At 44.2% G+C, this 20,616-nt stretch overlaps 1 protein-coding gene across 1 annotated transcript in view; it reads right to left on the minus strand.

The window, feature by feature from the left end:
• Window positions 1–1,075: 1,075 nt before the first annotated feature.
• Window positions 1,076–20,616, minus strand: part of LOC107185925 — a 30,053-nt gene continuing 10,512 nt past the window's right edge. Inside the window, exons 2-7 of the mRNA XM_015573702.1 lie at window positions 11,133–11,282; window positions 6,170–6,442; window positions 5,634–5,720; window positions 5,496–5,544; window positions 3,663–3,921; window positions 1,076–3,215 (exon numbers count right to left, since the gene is read on the minus strand). Coding sequence (XP_015429188.1) covers window positions 2,606–3,215; window positions 3,663–3,921; window positions 5,496–5,544; window positions 5,634–5,720; window positions 6,170–6,442; window positions 11,133–11,282 — 1,428 coding nt within the window. The 3' untranslated portion in view covers window positions 1,076–2,605. The remainder of the gene's footprint in view (window positions 3,216–3,662; window positions 3,922–5,495; window positions 5,545–5,633; window positions 5,721–6,169; window positions 6,443–11,132; window positions 11,283–20,616) is intronic.

Genomic DNA, 20,616 nt, shown 5'->3' on the forward strand with positions numbered 1-20,616 from the left:
TCTCCTGGATCATTTTACAATTAACCCTCCCAACCCCAATTCCCCTGGTTCGTACCCGTCGCGCGAGTCTTCACCCCCTCCCCCTCACCCCCTACGAAAACGCAACTAAGTCTTATCGTCGAAAAATATCATATATCGAGAATACCTCTCTAACTATACTATTAGTTCTTACAATAGCGGTTTTATCGTTCGATTTTTTCCCCTCCTCCCTTTCCCGTCTCGCAGTCTCTCTTTTCTGGCCGCGTATCGTCGTCCAATCCTCTCTCACGGTCGAACAGGAATACTACTTCGTTTCGTTCTTCCAGTCAAATATATATGTGTTCTCGCGCGAACAAGTACGGTTTCATATCATGTTTTTCAGGTTTTTTAAATAATGCCTCCCGTTCCTCCACGCCTCTATTCGTTACACGGAAGCAGCGAGTGTGGTGGAATACGGAAAATCGCGGAGTTGGCGCCGCGCCAACAACCGAAAGGCATCATCGATCGGATCGGTAACGATTCGTCGTTTCGATTAAACCCCCCTCCCTCCCAACCCTAAAATGCTTTCTTTATCTTCGTTTACGTCTCCCTTTTGTTACATTCTTTATCAACGTTCTCACATGTGTTCACCACGGATCCGAACACGCGATCGCCACACGATACTATAAAAATCCTGGGCGCATAATTATCCCACACACCCTCCTCCACGTATCCTAACCGCGATCATCGCTCGTTTCTTACCCCTCCCCACGTTTCTATCTTAATTTCTTGGCCGTTTTAAAAATCAACCTTGCGCCCACACACGTCTCGCGACGAAATACTAATGTAAGATCGAATTTACTTTTAGGTCTCGCTATTGCACCGATATTTACAATGGACGTTTAATTATGCGCGTGGTATCGTCTCGCAGAGAGATATACAATAATTCCACACCCTCTCGACGCGAATCGATCCGGCAATCGTCGCTTAAATAAAAGCCGCTTAAAAAAAAAAGAACAAAAAAGAAATCTCTACAATATATAAACATACAATACATAAAAGAAGACGAAGAAACATAGAGAGAGAGAAAGAGAGAGAGAGAGAGAGAGTAGTAAAGGGATAAAGGAAGAAAGCCCGCGCGTAATACCTAAACGATGTTTCTAAAAAATTACAACCCCTTTTTTCTCCGCGTGCGATAAAGTCCTACGTACACTGTTGTTAAAACAAAACAAGTAGTAAACGTATCTCTACATGTTGAGAGAGAGAGAGAGAGAAAGAGAGAGTGAAGTATAGACCGAGGAAAGAAGAATGTATAAATCGTACCGAATCGGTACAGGACGCTTTTACCGAAAAAAAAGAAGACAAATTAATCTCGTCGGTGAACGCGTTGCTTATTTGCTTTCGTTTAAAAAACGACCCCCGACGAATACTTAAGGTTTCCTGTTCAGAAAACGTTTAATCCTCGCTATGGTGTGCACACACACACACATACACAGTGGTTTTCGATCGAATCGCGACATACACGAGAAACGTGTCTCCTCTTGGTCGAAGTACGAATCTTGTTCCTCGGGTACAACACTATACTCCTCGACTCGGAGATCTACATATAGGTATGAGGGGGGTGGGGGAGGGAGGGGCGATTAATATTGTCGCTTTTTACGTGCTACCATACAGACAACATGCGGCAGAAAATAGTCTAGGCATTCTTTCTCTTCTTTCTCGCGGATACACAACACCCTAAAACCGCGCGTACCGTTATTCAAAAGGAACTTCGTTCTCGATCGAACGTTTTAATTACACACACGACGTCCTCTACCGTTTTCTTTTCATTCTCGGTTTCTTTTTTTTCCTTTCTATCCATTGATTTCATTCGTCCCAATTTCTGCTCGTCCTGCCCCCCGTCTCCGCGACGACGACGCCGCCCGAAGGCCCAGGATCGGTTGGATCGAATCGAATCAATTGTGAAGTAACGCAGAACCAGTGTACACAACATGCTAGATACTAAACATTACGAAGGAATCTTATTTTGTTCTAGTTTCCCCGGACCATGCTCAGTTCTGAGCTTGTATGCATATTTTCATATCGGTTTTACTCGGAAAAACTATATATATATAGTATACGTCGGCGTTGCATGGGCGAAGAGGGGAGAGTCGGGCCTGATCTCGAAAAGGCACCACCGGGGAAAAACGAACGTGTTTCTTCACTGTGTATGTGTGTGATCTGTTTCTCACTTTCCATTCCATTTCCTCGACTCGACCCTCTTCTCCTCGATGCAACCACCTCCAACCAGTGTGTCTATGTGTGTGAGGCGTGTCACGATGACGATCGTACGATTGTCTAAAAGCTACTTCTCTGTGTCGGCGTGTGCGCGGAGGCGTCAACGAATGGGGAGAGGAGGAGAAGTCAGACGGCGGCGTCGAGAACAAAAAAAAACAAAAAAAAAAAGAATCACGCGTTTTCCTCGCGGGACGTTAACAATACCGCGTGTTCCCTCCACAAAGTTCGTCTTTGTCTACTACTTCAAATGAAAATTCGTGAGAAAGCGAGTAAACACGTTCGAATAGAATCTGCGCGGGCACAGCTCGGACCTGTTGTAGCTAGCGCTCGGTGCACGGGGATTCGCCGGTTGCAGATAAGGCCTGAATAGTTAGGGTTTGCTGTTGTCGTTGTTTAACGACAGCGGATCGGTGATCTTCTGTTGTTGCTGTTGCTGGGACGGTTGTTGTTGTTGTTGTGGTTGCTGCTGCGGCATAGGGGGCTGCGTAAGCTCGCTGACCGCGCCGCCGCTCATCAGCTTCGCGTTGTTGTTTTCCGTGTTCGAGAGCTTCGCGTATTCCCGTTTGCGCGGCATGTTTTCCGTCTTCACGATCGTGATGTCCGGATTGTTCTCCAGCACCGAGGTGGCCGCTTTCGGTACGGACGTCGGCACCTCGATGTAACCGCCTCCCTCGCGTTTTATCGGCGTCGACGTGGTTGGCGTCCCTGTGGTCGACGCGTTCGCATTGATCTTCTGCAGTATATCGTTCATCGTGTCGTTGTTCTCGGCGGTGTCGTTGCTACCGTCGACGGCGCTCGACGCAACGCTCAGATCACCTGCCAACGAGATCCTGTCCGGTCCTTGTAACGTCGACAGATAGGTGGCCAACGTGTGGACGGTCACATTGAGGAACTCGGCGGCGCGGAACAACGTGATCTCCTTCCTTCGTAGCTTGGCCAGCACTTCCGCCGGGCCTGGCTCGGACCAGAAGTCCCTTACTCTGTGAACAAGAACACCACCGATTTCGCTGAACTGGATCAAGGTCACTCGATCTCCCCATTTCTTTTTTTTTTATACCGTAGAAAATCTCTGGTGAGTAAGGCCCTGGGTCTATTGGAATTTCTGTATATTCTTTCGTGTTTTCACGTGATTTGCTTTCCGTGGGGGGGATTTGTATAGATTGGAAAGAGGTTCACGTGCACCGAGCTATATATATAAATATATAATTGGTCCGAATAACGGGTGGTTCGCGAAACCGTGAATTTCCCCATCGAGATTTGCACATTCGGAACGGTCAGAGTGGATGGAAAACTTTCGCGATGTGTACGAAGATCGAGCGCTCGTAAAAATACTGAGGAGGAGAGGATAATAACCGGTGTCGTGACAAAGATCGAGAGTCTTGAGACGGGTGGGGTGGAGGGTGCATCGTCAAGTGTCGTCCATTTACCTATACGGATGTTTAAGGCAACCATAACTGTCGCGATATCTGCCGTAGAGGGTTCCGTAGGAGACGCCGAGTATCTCGGCGGCAGTCTTCATTTCCAGTTCTTTGCTCTTAATGGCGTCCATAACGCGTCGCGTGAACGGCTCCTCCCAGAATTCTTGGCGGCGTCCTGTCGTCAGGTAATCGTTCATCTTCACGACGTCTCGGAATTGCTCGGGAATCGATGGGTTCGTCGCGTTGGAATTCGAGGGTGTGACGGGCACTGCGGGAAAATCAAACGGACGTGATTAGATTTCTTTTGACGTCTGCCGTGGGCCAGAGTTGGGCAAAATGTAATGTAATTACGAAATTCAAATCACAATTACAGTGTAACTGCAATGTAATTGCAAGACAATCACAATTACAATTACGTTGTAATTAACTATACTAAATATACAATAAAAATTACAATGTAATTGTAATTGTACCGCAATTACATTGTAATTACATTGTAATTGCAATTTAGGTTTTGTAACTAGATTACATTTCACCCAACTCTGCCGGGGGCATACGGTCGGGACACGTATACACACATACACGCACGCATGGTTCGCACAACGGGATGATTACTGGGTCTCTCGCTCGAACGTTCTCGTTGGCCGAAACCAAAGCTTGAAAACGGTTATGGTATCAAATTAGGTTCTTGAAACAGTCATGAAGAATCTTTATTTTGAATGACACTTATGAAGAATCTAAATTTCACACTATACAGTAAATCCTCGATGAGTGTTCGAAAGCTCCTCGACGCTGACAAGGAGAGATTCCCAGGTGCAACGCTGATTTTTAAGGTATTAGTTTATGGAATATTTAATGTTCTGTGCCGAAGAGCCTTCGAACACTCATCGAGGATTCACTGTATCAGTTTCAGCTACGGTTCCTATATCAGTTCTATAACCGTTATTTTTTAGGGTCTATATAAATATCGAAACAGTTATAGAACCGATTCTCGTCACGATTGTACAGCATTTATTTATTTATTTATTTTACGGGATTATTCCCCTTAGAATGTAAGAGAAAAAAAATGTGAACATGTTTATACTAAATATATATAGGACGAATAATAAAACTTAATGAAATATTTCACTGAGAAATAGAAAAGTGAAAAAACAAAATGGTAATTACAAAACACTGTAAACGTGGTTTTTGAAAGTTTGGATAGAGTTAATAAAAGAATCAAGATCATTACAGAAAGAATTCGCTGTTTCACAATTGCGGTAAATGGGATCAGAAACAGAAAAGTTTGAATTGTAACTTTATAACAGATAGAATTCTACAGTAAATGAAATCTCATCATATTACAGCTACAAGATCACTACGTATAAGGAAAATGTTTAAAAATTATTTTGAATAAGTAAGTAAATACATACGTACACAATTAATTTGTATTAATTACAACACACATTTATTACATGTACAATTATTTTGTTATATGAAAAGTGAATCTATCTGTTTAACAAAATTTTACCACTACTTCGCGAAAAATATGCTTATAGATGTACAGTAATATGTTATGTGATTTCATTCATTGTAAAATTCTGTACAGTCGTTACGAGAATCGAGTTTATAATCGTATTGGAACTTATATAGAACCTAAAAATCACAGTTATAGGAACTAGATATAGTCTGAAATTTAGGTTCTTCATAACAGTTATTCAGAATAAAGGATTTCCATAACTGTCTCAATCGAAACCTTATACAACAGTTCGAAACAGTCATTTTTCGGAACCCTTTCAAGCCTTGGCCGAAACTAACGAGGTGGTTCCAGCGGGAGATGTCCTAGTAATACTCCGCGCGTACCTTTCTTTTCTTGATCGCATGAGCTGTCATCCTTGGACATGTACGATAGCTGGAAGAAAATAGACACGTTAACTCGGTCCGTTCATCGGCGTGAACACGTGGAACAAATTCTTAAGGTATGGCAAAGTGCTCGCTTACCACCGGCAGTGGCGTTTCGTTATTCTCGTTCATCATCATCTCGTCGTCCCAGCTCTCGTGGTCGCCGCTCTCGCTCATCATTTCCTCCTGCGTGACCGAGAAAAAGTTCGAATACCGTCAGAAAATAAAAAGAATTAACTTCTTGGGCATCGAGTGGCTGATTTATCAACGATACTTAATCTTCAAGTACACAGATCGTGAATAGGCTTTTTTCATAATTTTACAAGGCATCAGCAGGCCTTTTGTCAGATCTTGCAATTTAATAATTTTAATTTTTATACTGGTTGGTAATTATTAGGATGAAGAAAAACATTGTTCGAGTAAAAGAAATTCAAAGAAATAAACGACTTCTCCGTACCGCTGGCGCACGGAATACACGCGCACGTGTCTTTGACAGTTAATATTACCGTGAAAATGCAATGGATACAGTGTTCCAGGGATTAGTTTTACCTGTATACACAGGTGTCCTCACTAATTGTGTACTAATCGGATGGATCACTATGCGTGATAATGAAATTCCCATGAATCTAACTTACGTTTCCGGTGATACAGGTGATTTTCGGTGTGAAGACATCGTGGGCCGACGGTGGATCGTCGAGGGGCGGGCGTCCTCTGCGTCTCTGCTTCGGAGGCGGTGGTTCATCGGCGTCACCTTCCCTGAGGACCGTCTCGACGCCCGGGGGCGCCGCGCCGGGACTGTGTCCGCTGTTGCTCAGGTCGTTCTGTGTGGAATCGCTGCGCCAGCTCACCTCGGCCAGGCCCTTGATGTGCAAATCCTCCGCGGTCTTCAGCAGGGATGACAGTCTCGTCTGGAACAAGAGACAGACGCATTTTTAATCCAGACACACAGACACATCGAGACCAATCGAGTCTTGGGGGATCCTAAGTTTCCTTAAGATCCTTCTTTCAGCTTTACTTCTCGGTTGGTGTTGTCGTTCGCATCAACAGTAGCACCAGCTAGACGCTAAGCTCAAAGAATTTGTAAACAGTGAATCCACCATTGACCTATGAAGAATTGAAACTTCTACCAGAACCGTGATTCAATCTACCAGTAACTCAGCCGCCTGGAAACATGCCTCGACTAATCAAGGTAAGTACCCCCACAATTTTTTCTTTTTCACCCGACATTCCGCCTGAACACGGTTGAACCGTTTCTGGCAAGAGCTACCAGACAACCGGGATAATACATTTAACCGGCCATTTTGCGATACACCGTCGCGATGGTTCTCGCATAAACTGGTTAAAACACGTACGTGTGGTTTTCAGAGGTTCTGGCACGGATCAAAACCCCCTAAGTGTGTTCACCATGTCGGACAAGTACGTCGCTTCTTCGGTCCGGAGGAGGAGGATCGCGAGGAATTTTACCCGTCGACGGTAACCAGGTGGAATCGAATTATTCGACGAACGATGGAAGAAGACCGACGGAAAAAGGCGATCGCGACCGGGGCGGAACGGTAAAATTTTGTAATTTCATTAATCTGGTGGCTTGTTCGATTTGCGCCGGGGATCCAGTGGCAGGACCACACCAAGGGAGGGGAATTCTGTACAGATTCCTCCAGGTTCGAGGTGGGGAATAATAAGGGAAAAAGCCGATATCGGGCCAAGAACGACGACGATGACGGGCAGCTGGACTGCTGCCGTCGATAGAATAGGTCCAATTATTATTTGCCAATTTTCACCGCAATAATGCCGGCGCGCGACCGAGAGAATGCTAAATTATATGGGAACTTTCTACGAACGGCGCGGCCACGGCTTTCTATCGGCTACGGCCGGAATTGGAAAAATGCTTATGTGGGTCAGCGTCTCCGGCTGCGCGGCCGGGAATAATGTGCATTTCAGAAACCGCCTGGCCGCTTTCGTTTCTCAGCTCGCCGTTGGTAAAAAAAAAAAAAAAAAAAAAAAAACAAAAAAGCGACCCGGTGCCGTGTGGTACCACCTCTTTCTGCGACTTGGAAATCCGATCGAGGCGCAAAGCTCCCGTTCGCAAACTTCGAGCAGGAGGATTCCACTCTGAACCAAAGGAGACAACCACGGATTTTTCCGCGGGCGAAACCGTCTCGAGCGGGGAGAAAGCTCCTCGGTGAACTGTGTATGTCTGATCACGAATAGAAATCCGGAAGAACTGGAGGACCAGCTCGTTCGTCTTCTATGGGATCCTCTTGCTCCACTATGAATTCGATTCTCAGTGTATGTCGCGTGGTTTACGGAGCCCCGCGAGATCTGGGAGAGATCATCTAATGATAACGATCTTGTCGGAGAGAAACGACGGTGTCACGGTGTTGTTTAGGTGGAGAGAAGCTGGGTATAATAAATATAAGGTGGCTTGTAAGAACTGCAAAAGGAAGCAGAAAATTGTTGGGTACGGATGATCGAGATAGATTCATCCATTGAGTGATGTGAATTATAAAACCGCCCTAAAATTTTCAATTCTTATGGACTGTGGTTCTATAATTAATAATATTAATATTTGGAACATTTCTTGATGATCGGCAGTTATATGACATCCAAACATTAGGAGAACGGTGTTACTGTGACTGCTAGTGCCGTTATTTATTGTGAGCAGATTGTTTATAAAAACAATAAGAACGTATTAAATAGTTTTAGCTATCGTTTTTTGATTTTATGAACACTTTACTGACTGACATCCGAAAATAGACACAGGCTACCGGTCAGTATAGTGTTAACATAAAACGAACAAAAGTATCCCTTACTCAAAATCATGTTCAGATATTGTTTCTTCAGAAAAAAGGATAGATTACGTTCCCTAGAAGAACAAGTAGTTAGCTTTTATTTTAACCACAATACATAAGGATTGAAGTGTACAGTGTATATTTTCTTGGTCACTTTATTTACTGAAATCGAAACAGTAGAATTTGGCTTTTTTTATAGCTGGCAGTTTTCCTATTCTCACGAGAATAATTCGTAGAATTTCTTAACTGGCCAGAAAGTGCCCAAGGATTCTCTAATGAAACAGTATTCCGGTCGAGTCTCCAACTTCCGGTGGCCGGTTTTTAGCCCCCCCGCGTGTTGGTTGCACACGGTTCCGCCTCGTTTTTGCGTGCCTCGGTAGGAAGCGGGTATACTATTGATTGTACGCGGTCCGTTATTAGTTAATTAACCGGTGCTCATTGGCCGAGCGTAATTTATCTTTTTCTACGACGAAAGAATGAACGACGCCGGTCCCATCGGTGCGCCAGCTGTCCTATTTCTTGCCATCTCCGATGCCAGCCGAAGAGCTAGGAGCAGCGAACACCTGTACGCGTTCGTATATTTCTTTAACGAGTTCGTAAACGACGGCTTGTAGATTAAAACAGTCAACATAAAATCAGTTTTCTTCGTAACGTATTTCTACGCTCGGCTCCTGTAACTGAGAGTTCATCGTGAAAGAGAACAAGTCGGATAGTCTCCGGTTCGTGACTAACCTCTTCAGGGACAAATTATTAAGACTGGAAAAGAACAATTGTTTGTTTGACTTAATAATTTTTTAACAATGTACATTCTGAAATGTTTATCAATAGGCGTATGGAGTGCAATATCTAAGCTTTTGAATGATGCGTTGTTTATTGGAAAGTAACAATTCATAGTAATATAAGTGAAAACTCATAGTAATATAATAATATCTATATTATATAAATTCATAGCAATATAAATGAAGCTCTCAAAAATATCTTTGTGGAATCAGAATATTTGCAAATATTTGTAAATTGCCTGTGGCTCTTTAAATTGTACGAATTAGAATACTTTTATGAGCTTAAATTTTCGCTGATTTGCTTATGTTTCCATTTACGTACATTACTATTTTCAATTAATGATACATCATTCGAAAACTTAGTCATTGCACAATATATCCTTATTGGCAAACGTTTCAGACTGTATATTATTAAGGAATATTAATCATTAGAATTCAAGAATTGCGAGGGTACGAATACTCCTGTGACTTGAGGGGCTGAAAACCTTTCCGCCTTGCCATGAATGTTCCAAAGAGGACCCGAGTATGTTGCACTCATCGAGACATTACTGTATCTATTAGAACCTGTGTCTTTCACGATGGCAGATCAATTGTGGGACCGTATTCCTTTGACCGGTTAATTAAAGACCGCCTTACTTATGAAATAGGTTCGATTTTCCATTGGAGATCGTCTCTAAATCGAAACAAACTCTTCACGCCGATCCACCCAGCAACGGATGAAGAAAGTCATGATTAATCGGTAGCGTCCAAACGAATCGCGTCTTCGGGATGTTCCCGGGATTTAATGGGCACGTCCAGGATTGCTTTGAAGACACAGTGCTCTTCTTCAATTATTAATAAACTGAGGCACCGCATTCCCCCGCGACACAAGTGCCCCTCGCGATATCCACGATGTAAATAAGTCGTCGTCGTCGTCTATCGGGTTTGAAAAGGGAGCAAGAGATGGGGCCGAGGCTTTATTTCTTTAATCAGCTTTAATTTCGCCACTCGGCCGGGAACCAGCGTTTCTCAGACCGCATCGAACTTCGCCTTTGTCCCGCGACTCGAAAGTAATTTCGTCCCTGGTGAAAGAAGATGAAAAAAAAAAGAATCCGCGACGCACGCTGCACATCGAGAGACATGCTCGCGAAACGGCGGTTGCTGCGAGCTCGTTGACATTTAACGGGGGGAAAATGTTCAACGACTCCTCCATTCGTCTGGAAATTCAGTTAACACATTCGGTATGGATGGGAACTGTAATTACCAACATGGGCGAATCTCGCGGCCGACTTGGGAACTATAGAACCCAGGCCTTTTCAATCAAATGCCCGCCTTTAGGGCATCGTGGAGGGGATTTGTACGTTTTGTCACCGACGAAGATGTTTGCCCATTTTCGTGAATGTGGATTGTACTTACGATTTTATATCTCGGAAACTATTTACCGTATTCGGTTGATCGGCAAATCGCAAAATTGAAAGGCCTGTATTTCTTAAACAAATTCGAAACTCGAAAAATGATGACTTAAACACCCCCTAATTCCACGTGAACTGTATCATATGCTATGTTGAACAGAATCTCAGACATCGAAGGAAAATAGTGATCGATTTGGCGTGGAATGACCCAATAACATTATTTTCCAAAGATTTAGCAAAATATTAAGCAGGTGCAGTAAAGTATTCATAAGAGTAGTTTCATTCTAGAACATAGGTTTCCAAAGTGGGCGTTGAGGAGATCTGGAGGGGCGTTCCAGTTATTCAATTTTATTTTCTTTATTTACAATTTAACTTTTTACTACTCGAAGATTACACACACAACTACACTTGAAAATGTTGATAACAGAGCTAGTTTACTCGAAGGGGGCGCTGAACAGAAAAAAAAACTTTGAAAAGCGAGCGGTGAGTCAAAACAGTTTGGGAAGCTATGTTCTAGGTAATCGAGGCTCCATTGACTCTAGCCAAATGAATATGTACTTAACAAAATTTGCACCAGCGACAATTTACGGTTCTCGCAGACACTAAACTAACCTATTAAAGATCATGAAAAATACTCACGTGATCGATGTTGATCTCTCCTTTGTACATGAACTCGACCAGAACTTTGATATCCGAGAATTTCACGTCGCGCATTATGACGATCGGGTCCTTCTCCTCGTACTGGGACAGAATTGTGTCGAAGTACGTGCTGCACGCTGACAGTACCACCTGGAAAAAGAAAATCAACGGGACAAGAATAATGACGCGGGTTAATGGAAGTTTCGGTGTGTTGCGGCCGACTGTGACGATTAAAAGTAGGGAAACCGGTTGCACGCGCGCACGCTAAATACGATCCAACCTTGACAAACATTCCGAGTTCAAGGGACAGAGACAGGAATGGAAATCGAGAGGACGTGCTCTTGTAATTAAGGACCTCCGGATGGCGGTTAATTCACGGGATTTAATAAGGGCACCACGATGCCGCGCGCGTCCGACATGATTAATTGCGAAGAGGGGAAAATCAGCTCGGAATCGGTCTCTCGGTGTCTGGAAACGTGTCTGGGACCCGTTGTAATATAGATCGCTGGATCATGGGGACGCGGGAGCGAATTCTTGAGCGACGGTTCCCGAATAGCGCCGATAAAATATGTATTTCCGCTTCGACGGTCGAGTCCCCCAGCCCCAGCAGCACGTGCAGATCTGTCATGAAAGTCAATGAAGCACTCGACGAACAGGCTACTCTCACGGTTCCACCGGCTACTGGGATTTTTTTCCTACTGTCGTTTTTGAAGTCGGTTACACACGAACCTTGAGAAGGATTTTTGACTCTCAGAGAAAATCTTGTCTTGCATGCAGACAGGTTATCAGTCAGGGGGCGGCAATGTAATTTTTTTTCCTCTGGGAAGGGGGGGGCAATGTAATTTTTTTCTTCCGGGATGGGGAGGGGGCAATGTAATCTTTTTCCTTCGGGAAGGGGGGTGGCAAAATCTAATTTTTTTCTTCTGGAGAGGGGGAGGCAGGGGGGCAAACTCCAATCTTTTTCTTCTATAGTAGTGTAAAAGCCACTTTTTTTACGTCCAGGGGGGGGGGGGAATGGGGCCCCCCTGGTTACGCTCATGGTGACTGCCAAAAGTTTCCGACCGAATTGTAATTCCAGTTGTAAAAAGCGACCTTCATTATTTCCTTCGCGATTCCGATTAATTGCAGCCTTTTTCAAATATTGTTTTTCACAAAAGAACTCAAGTCGCTTGGACCAATTTAAAAAAATTGTTCTGTTATAAAGGTGTGCGAATACTTTGTATATGTAATTTCTGTTATAGTAATTCAGTTTGAAACAGGACAATTTTCATAAATCCAAGGAATTTCTGGGAAGCGGCTTTAGGATCGTTTCGTTAAAGACGCCTCGTATGAAAGCGGCTTAAAGTGGTCCAGGATACACCCCCACCCCCTCCCCTACATATACACATACATCTGTGTTATTCGAGCATCGTCGATCGACCGGGTACTTCAGTTAATCCTGAATTCATTTACCGACACGTCGTTTATGAAACGACACATCCTCCGTCAGCATCCATGTCGACCGGTTCTGATCGTAATTTTCCTCTCGCCCCGTCCTTTCCCAGTATGTCTCCCGTTAACCCCCCCGCGATAATCTGGTTACCGTGTAACAGAGAATCACGGAAGAAGCTTTAACGCTGGCTGTCACTCGGCGAATTAACGTTCCGTAGTCGACGTTACAAACTCGTTTCTAAAATATCACCACCAGGGATGATATCGATATGGAATGTCCTATAAACTGTCGAGCATCGATGCATTCACGTCCGAATTGATATTCGAATTTTCCACGAGAGTTAAGCTCCGATCGGGGAAAATCATTTTTCCTTCTTAGGACAGCTACGATTCTCCGTTGGTAACGCCACGTCTGCCACGGGGTACGAAGCGCGCATTAATTCACACGGAAACATTGACATCTCTATTAAAACAGCGTACAAATCGCCCCTCTGATTCCCCTATTCAGATTTATTACATCGTTTATTAGTTTGTTTGTTAACGGGATTCTCATATCGTGCTCGTAAATCAACCGGGCTCCTGGCTCCAGCTTTTGTCAGCGACTATCGACAGGTCGTTGTATCTAGTTTACCCCTTTAGAGGTTTCGGCCTAGCGATGGCGATACAATTTGAATTGTATCCGATATATGGTATGGATACATATTGGTAACCAGAGTATCGATACACATGTATATCGGGAATAAAATATCGATATTATCGGTATTGATACTTGCAATTAAATTAGATATAATAAAATTGAAAAATTCAAAATAAATCATTTATTTAAGCAGATATGTACTGACAAGGAAGGTTTTCCGACCCGCAGATTCTGATTTTAATGGAACTTTGTGGGATTGTAAAGGACATCCAGTTATGCAAGGAATGATTTTTTTCGGCTAACATTCACTTTAAGGGGGTGACAGGAATACTGCCACATATATGTACGTTTAGTTTTTATTTTATTTAAGCATGATTCAAAAGATACAATGGATTTTATTGTATGTAAACATTTATTCGGAAATTTCTTAACAAACAAAGGATAACCTACCAATTGAATGTTATTGATATTGAAAAATATATTTTAAATAGATACAGCTGAAAAAGAACCTTAATAATTAGCACTGAAGAGGTTAAGTATCGATACTGGAATATATCGTCGCACTAAATTTCGACACAAAATATCGATATTCGAATAGAAAAGTATTCTTCATCGTTAATTCGACATGAAAACGACGAGACCTATTCGGGGGCTTAAAGGACGAGACTCGACGCGGCGATAGATTTCGATCGAGAAATTCTACTATCCGAATCGTCACATACGTCTGGAAATTTTCAGAAATTCATCGAGTCACCCTATAGAAATCAAAACGAGACACACCCTCGCGAACCCCGTTCCACAATAATTTGCATTTTATCCCGCGAACTATAAATTGACTCTTTTTTTGTTTTTTCTTTATTTCAACTTCGTTGCTGGATATTTCTTTTTTTCTTTCCCCGTTGACTTCTTTCTCCCCCTCTCCCTTGTTTCTTTCGTTTTCCTTTTTCGCCCCCTACTTCCCCCCGTCGCGTTTCTATCGACTGGCGGCGCGCACACACCCGCGAGCGCGACGGGGTCCGCGCGTAATTCCTTGAAAATTATTCCACGGAACAACAATGGAATTTTCGCATGCAAGTAAAATGAAGCAACTGAATGCGCCGTTTAATTCGTCGTCGTGACGCATTGTTACGCTGCGAAATGCCCGTTTTCGTTTTTTTTTTTTCGTTTTTTCTTTGGTCGCGAAAATCATTTATTCCTTAACCCTTTAACCGACCATCGGGAAACTTTGGGCTCGACGATGAAACGAGAGACAAACCGTGTATTGGTCCCGAAAAAAATAAAAAAAATAAAAAAACACCCGTGTTGTCGCGGGAATTCACGATATTCGAGATCGTGCTGCGAACCGCTTCGCGAAACAATCCGTCGGCGCGTCAAATTTGATTGCTCTGGTTTGCAGAAAGAATCGTCGGTTATTGCGCTTCTCCCTGGAAATAATTGCTCGGTTAAACCGTTAATCGTTTCATATATCAAACAACGGCGTACGGTAAAAGGAGCATCGGATGGACATTTTTACTCCGTGAGAGAGGGATTGATCGTTTCATACATGCAAATCGTTTTTAATCGAACATCGGACAAAGCGACGACCTTTTTTCTTTTAGTTATCAAGTTCCTATATTGCTACGAAAGGTAGAACGATCTGATAGTCGATGTATCTGACCCTTGAATGGGCAAAATAGCGAATGGTGATCAAGGGGACCGAAAAGAAGCGGTCCTCCGTTCACTTCCGTGGATCTCTAAAGGTGCGTGTCCACGTGCGTCGATCTCTAAAGGTGCGTGTCCACGTGCGTAGATCTCTAACAGTTCCTCTCTCGTATCTTGCAATCTAGATTTCATCTTGCGTGCAATTCTTCTCAAAGGAAGTAGTCACTGTATTTTCCCTCTGTTTTCCTACATTTGTGACAACCACCAACGCGGTGACTTCCTTCATTTGTCCTTCAGCATAAAAAAATGTTGAAAGCCACTGTTAACTCAAGAGGCGAACTCATTGCAGTCATAGGAAGAACTGATGCTTTATTTCTCGTGACAGATGGTATCCACCGTTTTTATACGGATACGCACGCAACGATGATACACAACGGTGATACTATACGTAAACAAATGGATATGCACCTTATGAATTGCGTCACGGAAGACGGTCTCCCATGGATGAGAGACCTATGTGGAACTCTCAGGTATATACGAAAGAGACCTGAATATTTAATGTTAGAAGTTCCGTATTGATTTTCGCGATTTTTACGTCTCCGCAAATAAGGCCGTAAAAGACCTTACGCCGCGTCCGTCCTCTTCTCTCTCTCATTCTCATCGGTGTATGTGTGTTGCGCCGCGCTCGGCGGACACGCGAGAAGGAGAAAGAAGGAGAGGAAGGCGAGCGCGAGCGCGTTACTTTTCAGTGCCAGCTATATAACGGTTTTTATTATGCCGGGCCGCTTTTATGGGGAAATACTGCGATGAAAAAAGAGGAAGACGGTCGAGACACGCGGGGGAGGAAGGAAAGGGCAGAAGAAGAAAGAAATTGCACTGCCCGGGTTTCATATCGAGTCATTACGATCCCCGGGCACTTTCACCCCCTCCCCCACCCCCACCTTCGTCGCCGTTCCTCCTCACCCTCTCTTCATCGTCGTCGAACCCGCGCCTACCTACTACCCCCGTCGTCCGTCTCCTACCATCGCCCCCCCCCCCCCCAGCCGACCGTCACCCCATCGCGACGTCTTCTCTGACATTAAACTTTTTATCGTGCATAACGGGGTGCTTCGTCTTTTGCCGGGAATATAAAAAAAAATGGCAATAAAAAGTAGGGGAGAGAAAGAGAGAGAAGGGAGGGAGGGTGGCACCACGGAGTTGGAAGACGAGTAGGAGGTGGAGGAGGAGGATGTGTTGGGAGAGGGTGGGGGGTGGCGGCGGAGAACGAAAGAAGATATAAATGGACGGGGCCGGTGGTGAGCGACCCCTCCTCGGAGACGGGGGCGCGCCGCGTCGAATTTGTCGATTCGCCGGTTTTCTCTCCCCCGGCGTAAAAGCTTGGCAGACGCAATCGATTGTACCTACGTGTGCACCACCCACCCCCCCACCCCCCTCACGTGGGGGAGGGGGTGGGGGTAGGGGCCAGCGCCTAACCCCCGTCCGTAGTCAGGGGTGGTGGTAAAGAAGCACGGAATGATAGGCGACGTATCGGTGTTGTTGTTAATGCTGCCTTACGGTTATTTATCGATATGCGCGCGGCCGGTTGCTCTCTCGCGATTTCGCGCGTTCGTTCGCGTTCTCCACCCTTGCGACACGCTCTGCACATACATAGCCACCCTCTTCGACACCCTCAAAGAGAGATAGAGAGTGTTCACACTTTTCTGGTAGTAGGGGTGGGTGGTTGGAAGAATATTCCTCGTGTAACTCGTTTCGGAACAAGTCTGGTTGGACAAAGGGGGGGGGGGGGGGAGTCTGTGAAAGCGAACCTTCTCCGGTCGTTCCATTGTCATTACCGATGCGGGAGAAATAATGAATGAGAGAAGCCCGAGTGCTAGTTCACCGTGTAATCCATATTATTCGCGTTTAATGCCTGGGAAAGCGTAACCGCCGCTGCGTTTTCTACATATTATTCTTGTATTTACAGCTGGAACCACGTGAAACCACGATGTTTCATGAATCGGTTTTGTTGTTGTATCAGCGGTTAAACCTTGTCAGGATACGAACTAATGTAACTACTATCAGAAATACTCGAGAGCTGTATCCTCTATTCTAGCTATACTTAATCTTTTTTCTTTTCTGATTACATTACGCTACCGCTCATGAATTTAATCGCATCCGTTGAGATGCAGTAAAATTGAAGGTAACTACAGGAGAAAAATGAATTGTGTTGTGCATCGTATTACTTGAAATTGGGGGCTAATGTGATACATATCGATACAGATATTATTCAAGAATATCTTCAACAATAAAGATATTTAAATCTGGTAATAAGGACGTGCATCTTTGACGCCTGTAGGTAGTCTACTCTAGGGATTTTTAGGTGATACTTTATAAATCACAATACTTTGGAATAAATGCAACAGTTTTACGAAAAATCGTTTTTTATTACATTGACGGTTGCACTTGCGCACTGCTCAATCGATTTCAATGAAGTTCTAAAAAACAAACAAATTATATTCGCAATTTTTACAAAATAATAATAGCTGGTAGAGAATATGGGTACGGAACTCATGAAAGTAACGGTATTATATATACATCATTTTTTTGGTAAAATAAAAAATAATGTTTAGAATACATTTGGTAGTTGGAATAGATCGCCTTTACTCGCTGTGCCAGGCATACTGACAGTTGGAACGCAAAGGGTTAATATTTCGATAAAAAGTATAATCATCTCATGGAAAACTGTTGCGTCAGTATCTGTTCGGTAACTTTCGGGACAGATTTATTATAAAGACACTCGTCCGTTCTCCATCAGACGTTTTCGAAAATTGTGATCCAAGGTTCGCGGGATCGTGGGGTCTCAAGGGTGGACGAGATCGCGGTGATCGTTCGGAAAGATCGTATTTTTGACTGGACATCTCGAAGCTCGCCTTGGTGACAGTTCGCATAGACCAACGTAAGGGACATTTCGTTACGAGGTTTATTAGAAAAATGAGATTACCGACGTTACTTGCCTGCAGTTACGTAATTCAATCGATAGTTCAGACGTTTCGGTCGACCGACGATGGAGAGAGGCGGAGAGAATATAAGTGAGGAAGAGAGAAAATAAATCGAAGGGTAAATGAAATTTCTTGGCGGGTTGGATAGGCGCGGCCTGCGAAATAGGAGGCGCGGCAAAAAAATTTAATATCGATCCGACTACGATTATTTCGTTACTCGAACCGGTTTCGAGTACGCGTGTAACACGCGTGAGCGTTTTCGTGGATATCAAACAGCCGCAACTGCGGCGGGGAAAGAAAGAAAAAAGAAAAAAAAAACAGACTCGACTGCTCGAAGGGACCAACGGGCGAAATTAAATCCGATTTCGTCCCAGTAGTGTGCTTTTCGTTTATTCTTTCATCCTTTTCCTCGCTCCCTTCGAGGCTGATATCGCGGTTTCCGTGAAAATCGTCGTGGTTGGCGACCTAGGATTGCTGAAGCACCCTCGAAGAAACGAGGGAGGGGAAATAGAGAATTCTACGTGAAGAAACTCAGTGGAAAAACGTAGAACGAAATTCTTTGCACACGTGTCTGCCTGTTACAGGTTACTTCTACTTGTCCAAATCTTCGTACAGTCACCGAGCCGCGACAGAGTAGCTTTGGGAGCCGTAGTTTGCCCACCAGTTGCACTAGACCGAAATAAAAAACGATCAGGTGATAGTGTCAATGTTTTGACAAACCTCGAATTTCGTTTTCGTCAAGAAGGAAATTTTCTAGGAAAGAACGTTATTTCAATGCACAATGGATCTAGTTTCGCGCGTGGAATCCACGTGTATACCGGCTCGATCACTGAAAGTAAGACGTCGAATACAGGTCGACGACACTGCTCCACGGTTCGCGGCCGGGTGTGTCGTTTACATTAGCGAAAAAGCTGGCCAGAAGCGTGTGTAGCCGAAGAAATTCTGGCGTGGAATAAAAAAAAAAAAAAACAAGAATCGTCTTACGTAATTCTACCCATAAATAATGCATACTCGGCGCGATTTCCATTTCAGAGGCTGGCCGTATCTGGTCGGGTTCATCGTACCGCGTCCATGAATGGGGAACCGATATTATTAATGAAACCGAGACACATACACTCGGTCGAACCGGTGAATTTTTTGGCCGTCCCTCGTGGAAGTTCGCGGCCCCTGGGAGGAACTTGACCCACGGGCCGAGGCAAGCTAGCCGCGAAATTCTTGCCAAAACAGTGCTATCCGATTAAAAGGGAGAGGGGGGATCATTCGCGTGTGTCTGCTAGACGGGCACCAGACCGCCAACAAAGTTCCTTCCACGCGAGAAAAGTTACGAATTCGACTTCTCTGAGTGCAAACTTCGACGAGGTTGAAGTTGCTTCCGAGAAGAAGTGGTCTATGGTCCCTCTGAGATAATGTTTCGCAACCCTTTTTTGGATCATGCCCTCGTCTCAACGCCTCAAAGATTTCAGTGCCCACCCTAGCATAATAGTGAACCATGTTCTGAGAAAGTTTAATATTAATAGCTACTTGAAATAAAAAAAACGCGATATCGGTGAAACTGTTGTCGATGAGGTGATGGACGTCAATGATTTGCTATTAAGTGTACAAATTAATTCGTGGCCTTTGCAGTTAATTATTGACTCGAAAGCACTATTATTTTTTCGAGAGGGATTTTCCCAATTCCATCTCGAGAATTGGCGTAAATGTGTAGAAAGCGACGAGGAATATTTTCAGGACTAGACTGTATTTTGTTTTTTTTTTGGTAAATAATCAATCAATGAAAAGAGGGTCACGAATTAATTTATACACCTAATAATTGCCGCCCGGAAAATATTAAAATTGCCCCACGTTGGGAAACACTGTTCTAAGATACACCCAATAGGATTACAATGTCTTATATTTGAAATTTAAATGCATCGATAACGGTTCGAGATCATCCATCCTTTCGAAATTTCTCGACGTTACGACCATATCGAGTCTTCCACAGTCCTCGAGATCTTCCATGATTTTTGGACTTCGGACAAGTGTCGAATGAATTCGAGAACGTGATAAACTGCGAATAGTGACCAGGATCGAAACTTTGTTTATTCGTGACTGGTTGGCCACGTTACAAGTTCCTTGCCCGCTGCCTCTCGGTTGTTGAACGCGGCGTCAACCGGTGGCAGGACGTGCGCGGCTGTAAGCCAGAGGGAGGAGGATGAGGAGTAGGGTTCCCGTGTGGGTGAACAAATTCTGAGAAATCAGTAGACCATGAAGGCCATGACCGTGGCCTGAGCAGCGAGCACTGCGAAATTTTCGAATTTTCACCGGGTCCTCTGGTCGGTTCGTCGATCACCATTCTCGATGAATGTAACGTATCGACGTGTGGCTGATGGGTGGGTGGAGAGGAAAGGTGTGGTTAATAGGGAGAAGGGATAGGAGAACAAGGACAAGAAAGAGGAAGACGATGAGTCGAGCTGGGAGACAGACAGGGTTGAGAAGAGTGCGTGTATAATCGAAGAAGAAGTGTAAAAGGGATGAAGCAGAAACGAATGGGGAGGGGAGTTGAAGCCGAGGTGAAATGAAGGAGGAAAAAGGAAAAATAAGAGAAGGGAGGAAATAGGGTTGGGGGAAGAGTGATGAAAGGAAAAATGGCGCGAAGAAAAAAGATAGGTAAAGATTGGAGGAGTAGAATGAGAAGAAGTGGAGAAAAAGACGGACTGACACGAATGGACGGAGGGATGAGACAAGAATCGTGAAGGAGAGTAGACAAACGCGATTGTCCGAGTGCATCGTTTGTGTAGACCTGACTCCTTTTTTACAC

This window comes from Dufourea novaeangliae, unplaced genomic scaffold (assembly GCF_001272555.1).
Source record: "Dufourea novaeangliae isolate 0120121106 unplaced genomic scaffold, ASM127255v1 scaffold54, whole genome shotgun sequence".
NCBI lineage: Eukaryota > Metazoa > Arthropoda > Insecta > Hymenoptera > Halictidae > Dufourea > Dufourea novaeangliae.